Raw genomic sequence first — 6,000 nt, 5'->3', positions numbered from 1 at the left:
AAATACTCCTCAACATGTCCACTTTAGCACCAGGGAAGCCTAATCAATATCATTATCATTTACATGGATAAGCAATGTAAATTCATAAAAGCTAGGTATACTAACAGCACTAACTTATGCCTGGAATAAGAACTTTGTGCCAAGATTGATTCTATGCAATATTAGCTGTCCTGTTTTCGGTCGTGCACGTAAGAATGCAGGCAGCCACCTTTTCGATGTAGTTTCTTGCGCTGATAAGGAAAACTGCTGAAGTCATGAGGCCGCTCCGCTCACAGCCCTCATGTGAGTCATATGAAAGCTCCAGCATTGCTGACCTCTGGCAAAAAGGGAGCGAACGAGGACAGGAGAAGCAGAGGGGAAGAGGTTCAAGTGCGGGTTTTCTCCTTGAACCTAGAAGATTATGGGTCAAGAGCTGTGTACAAAGACTCTCCAGCCTGGATGCAGCTGCCATCGCTGTTGGGAGGGAGGCGATGCACACAGCTGTCAGAGGACTGCGCCTGTGCCGGCGGAGGCTGCGATCGAGGTATTTGTAACCCGGGAGGAGCATCTTCCTCTGTTGATAAACTAGGGAGCTCAGAGACTCCCTTTCTGGAGCAGGGTCTGATTTCTCTGCGATGGGTCAAAAACAATAAAAAGAAAATTCTATTAAAGTCACTGAGAATTTATGGCTGTTGCTATCAAGTTTGGGGATGTTCTTGTAAAGAAAAAGGGAAAAATAATCCTATGCTTTGGGCTACACGAAATTCAGTTGACTTGAAGTTGAGAAAGTAGTTATTCTCTTGGAATATCTGAAGTCCTAAGTTACACAGCTGAGCCCCAGAAAGCAAGCTGCAGTATTGGTATGCTATGGATTCAAAATCACAATGATTAGCTTATGACTATTAGCAATGACATACAAGAAAATTATTCCCCAAAAGAGATAAATTAAAAGAACATGAAAAGACTGAACCAAACAGAGAAAAATTGGAAACCATCCATCAGAGAGATTTAGGTTAATCTAAGTGTTAAAGAAATATTTTTAAGTGAAGAAACAATGTAGAGTTTTAGCAGGTGATATCATTATGGTCTTTTTTAAGGATCTGACTTTCAGGAAAGGATTTGCTTTTTGGGGTGTAGGAGGCTTAGAAAACATCTGAAGAGTAACAATCAGATAAGTGAAGAAAACATGCTTTATGCCAGCCACTGAGTCTTGACTTTGCATACATTTTATTCCTGTACTGTCTTTTTTCTCTAGCTAACAGACCTAAAAGAAGCATCATGTTCCATGACTTCATTTCACCCCAGGGGACTTCAGGCGGTCCGTGCCCGGAAGTACAAGAGTAAAAGGCCACGGAGTAACAGTGATTCTTTTCAGGAAGAGGATCTGAGGCAGGGTTTTCAGTGGGTGAGTGAACAGCTGATGTTGAAGTAGAATGATTTAATACATGCTTGTCTAGGAGGCTGGCCTTTACTTCTAGGGCAGGTACTGAGAGGGCCCCAAGTATACTTGGGCAATGCTAATTTCTCTGGGAAAAATGTCAACCCTAAAAAACGTGTTCTTTCTTTCCTTCCCACCTCTCTCCCCTCCCCATTCCCCTTAAGCAAAGGAAGAACCTCCCTTTTGGGACAGCCTCATCTTACTTGAACTTGGAGAAACTGGGTGAAGGTTCTTATGCCACAGTTTACAAGGGGATTAGCAGGTGAGTAACTCATAGCTGGGAGAGACTCTAGAGATGAGGATCCCACCCCTCTGATTTGAAATTATAGAGCCAGGTAACACATGACAGAAGTTCAGGACCAGGGTAAGACACCATAGTCAACAGGGAGAGACATGATGATTTAAATAGTCTGGCAAGGAAAACAAACTTCTCTTGCCCTAATTAAAATCAGTTCACTAAGACGTTTATCAACTTCTCTCTCTTTTATTCAATTTAAAGTAGAATTTTTCTACTGCTGACCCAAAGAACAATTACTGCTCTTCACAAATGCAGCTGGTAAGGTGTCTCTAAAGGGTTTTTCACGTCTCTCCCTAAAATACGAAGACAGAGTTTGCAACGTTGAATTTGTTCCTTCATTCTTCCTCTTACCTTCATAGAAGAAGCTGCACTTGGTTTCTACAAAGCATGATACATGCAAAAAATTATTAGTATTTGGGTTTGTATACTTGTAAAATATATAAAATGGTTGGGAAAAAAAATAATGCTAATCCAGAAGCCAAGTGCCCATTTTGGCTAATGAAGTTTATTGAACATATGTGAAAGATCCATGAACTTCATTGGTTTTTAGTCAAGATGAGAAAGTCAGAAGGTCTGCTTTCTTTATGTTCCAATGGAGAAAAGAGTAGCTCAATAGTAGTTAAATGTTAATTTTAAAAATGTAATATAAATCTTGTAAGACTAGTTATTATTTATCCTAGTAATCACATTATTAGTTTTTAATGTTAAAACAGGATTTTAGGCAAAAATCATTTTATATACATTATTTAATACAATTCCATAGACTATCTTAGGAACTAAGAATATAAAATGTTTCCTTCAAGGGAGTCAACTGAGTAATAGTTTCAAAAATACATCAGAGGGGCACCTAAGTGGCTCAGTTGGTTAAACGTCCAACTCTTGATTTCAGCTCAGGTCATGATCTTGCAGTTTGTGAGATCGAGCCCTGCATTGGGCTCTGAGCTGACAGCATGGAGCCTGCTTGGGATTCTCTCTCTCCCTCTCTCTCTACCTCTCGCTGGCTCACTCTCTCTCTGTCTCAAAATAAATAAACTTAAAAAAATACATTAGAAATACTTGTTTAAGTGCATAGAGATATACATACAAGTACATTCATTGCAGCAAGATTTATAATAGAAAAAGTAAAAAAATCAGAGTAAAAACCTGGTCACAAATGCCCATTCATGGAGTACTAGCTAAATAATCACCATGCAGTGAAGTGGTGTGCAGTCATCTAAAGTATGAAGGAGATGTACCAATACAAGGAGATGTCCGATACTTTAGGAAACAAAAGCAAGTTACAGAACAATATGTATCCTATATTCTCATTTAGAAAAAAGTACTCAGGTTTACTATGCATGTATAAATTTATGTGTGCATTGAGGAGTCTGGAAAAATGCATAAGAGATTGTGAAATGTAGTTACTTCTAGTGGCTAAAACTGTGGTGGGCAAAGAAAGATTACTCAGACTTTTCACTTTATTCCTTACCACAAAGACATTACATTTATAATTTTAAAATAAGTAAAAAAAATCACAGAGATGAATGCCAAATAAATTCAACACCAATTACTACTTTTTAAAACTCTGAACAAGATAGGAATAGCATGATAATTCCTCATTATGATGTAGAGTATTTCAAATCAACAATCCACATACCTTCTTTCTTAAATACTAGAGACACCTCCATTGATTTAGAGATAGGACAAGAATTCTCATTATCCTTCACTGTTAAAGATTATAGCAAATATTCTAGCCAATGCAATGACCAAAGAAAACCCCTGACTATCATTTTTGTGGATTACAGAATTGTCTACCTAAAAAACCCAAGGCAATAATCCAAGGAGCCAGTAGCAGCAGTATGGCAGAATAAGGTGATCAGCTACAAAATCAAAATACACTTATCAAAAGTTGTCTTGTGTATTAACAATAACCAGTTACTAGAAAGTTCAGTAAGGGAAGTTACTCTCACAACATCAACAACAAAAATCATTACTGTCAAAAAATGGGTGAGGGTAACTGAGGGACATAAAGACTTGAGAAAGAGTCAGACAGGCACTCATTCATTCTACTAATATTTATTAAGTACCTACTGTGTGCCAGACACTCTTTTAGACAATAAAGATTCATTGGAGAACAAAGGTGACAAAATTCTCTGCTCGTACAGAGTGTACATACTAGCCACGGTAAGATAGGCAATAAACAAATTAATGAAAGACTGAGTTTATCAAAGAGTGAAAAGTGCTTTGGAAAAGAATAAAACAGTGGAGAGGGATGGGGAGCGCCAGAGTAGGGTGGTGGATGACTATTCTAAATAGAGAGATGAGAAGGGAACACTTGAACACAGACTCTGACAAAGGTGAGGCAGGAGCCATGTGCATGTATAGTGGAAGACAGCCTCATGCAGAGGGAACAGCAAGCAACAAATCCCTGAGGCAGGAGGAGGCCAGGCATTGGAGGGGAGAGTGGAAAGACACGTGGACAGGGAAGAGCTGCAGTTGCAGTAGATCGGGTGTATAAGGTATTATGGATTATTCCAGAGATTATTGAAGTACAGAATATTTGAATTAGAAAATCTAATAGTGCAAAGATGTCAGTGATTCTTTAATTCCAAGTTTTAATATATGTTATTTTTTAAAGTTTATTTATTTATTTTGAGGAACAGAGAGAGAGAGTGCGTACAAGCACAAGAAGCAGGGGAGGGACAGAGGAAGGGAGGGAGAGAAAATTCCAAGCAGGCTCCATACTGTCAGCATAGAGCCCAAGGCAGGGGCTCCCCCACGAACCTGAGCCAGATAGAACCTGGCTCTATCTCATGACCTGAGCCAAAATCAAGAGCCAGATGCTCAACCGACTGATCCACCCAGGCACCCATCAAGTTTTAATATATTCTAAATATGTTCAAAACCCACAATAATTAAAATAGTATAGTATAAGAAAAGGCAGATCAAAGAAATGTGATTTTTTTAAGTCCAGAATAGTCACAAACCTAAGTATTAGTAAGGTCTAATATATAATCATGGTATATACATCAAATCACTATCAAATCAGTGGGGAAAAGAAGACAGTCCAATAAACGAAGCTGAGATGATAGTTAGCAACTTGGAGTAAAGTAAATATATAATATGAATTCCTAGTAGATTAAAGAGCTAAATGAAAAAGAAGAGATAAGAGCTGGAAGAATAGGTAGAGGAATTCTGTGTAACCTTTGGGCTAGAAAGGTCTGTCTCTTCAAAACACTGAAGTCAGAACCCTTAAGTGTCCATGGTGCCCCATCTACCCATGTATGCTCTAGGGAGCCCTAGTTCTGAGAGACCTTAGGATATTTCATTGAAAGTTACTATTGCCAAATTGTTGCAGGGAACCCTAAAACAAAGTAAAAAATGTGATTCCTTATTATAGATGCTCTCAGCATCTTTAAAATGTTAATGTATACCATTACTATCTAAGAAAGATTAAGAAAACTGAAAAAAAAAACTTTTGTAATGTTTATTCATCTTTGAGAGAGAGAGTAGTGGAGGGGCAGAAAGAGAGAGAAACACAGAATCTGAAACAGGCTCCAGACTCTGAGCTGTCAGCACAGAGCCCAATGCAGGGCTCTAACTCACAAAATGTGAGATCATGACCTGATGCTTAACTGACAGAGCCACCCAAGTGCCCCAAGAAAAATTTTAAAGTGTAAAGCATTTTCTAAACATATTTGACCAAAATACTGTTTTGGAGGGTGGAGAGAATTTCACAGAGGTATGCTCTGAGTAAAAAAAACATTTTGGAAAATATTGAACTTCATAAAAATTTTAAAGTTCCAAATTTCAAAAACATGTTCAAATAGACAAAAGAAATTGGTGAAAAGTGTATGCAAAATATTTCAATCAAAAAGATATGCAAAATATTTCAATATCCAATGCAAATTAGCAAATCACAAAAGAACAGAAAAGACCAATAAACATAAGAAAATTCAGGTCCACAAGTAGTTAAAAAAATAGAAATCAAAATATGATAATCCTTTTTAGGCAAATTAAATAGGCAAAAAATAAATGAAGATAAAAGTATGACACCAAAAAACAAACCCCACATTTATGAGGGTATGTCAAAGGGACACAGGAACCAACTGAAAGAGCTCCCAAAGGACAAATCTGGAATATTTGAACAACAAAATAAACTAATATTGGATTATAACCCTAAGTGTAAAATAAATATCTATGAGTCTACACTGATATAAATAAATGGCTCAATAAATTAATAAATGGGAGAGAAGAGACAATTTTCCTGTGCAGAAGAATTCCAAATAATTTATGTAAATAACCC

The 6,000-nt window shown here is 37.5% G+C and overlaps 1 protein-coding gene across 1 annotated transcript in view; it reads left to right on the top strand.

Moving 5' to 3' along the window:
* The first annotated feature begins 247 nt into the window (after positions 1-247).
* The window catches only part of CDK15 (cyclin dependent kinase 15), an 83,500-nt gene continuing 77,747 nt past the window's right edge, over positions 248-6,000 (top strand). Inside the window, exons 1-3 of the mRNA XM_058708985.1 lie at positions 248-523; positions 1,235-1,384; positions 1,582-1,679. Of these exons, the coding sequence (XP_058564968.1) occupies positions 401-523; positions 1,235-1,384; positions 1,582-1,679 (371 nt within the window). The 5' untranslated portion in view covers positions 248-400. The remainder of the gene's footprint in view (positions 524-1,234; positions 1,385-1,581; positions 1,680-6,000) is intronic.

Source organism: Neofelis nebulosa, chromosome 2 (genome assembly GCF_028018385.1).
Source record: "Neofelis nebulosa isolate mNeoNeb1 chromosome 2, mNeoNeb1.pri, whole genome shotgun sequence".
Lineage (NCBI taxonomy): Eukaryota > Metazoa > Chordata > Mammalia > Carnivora > Felidae > Neofelis > Neofelis nebulosa.
The sequence above is the reverse complement of the archived record's forward strand: the minus strand, read 5'-3'. Positions and strand labels throughout refer to the sequence as shown.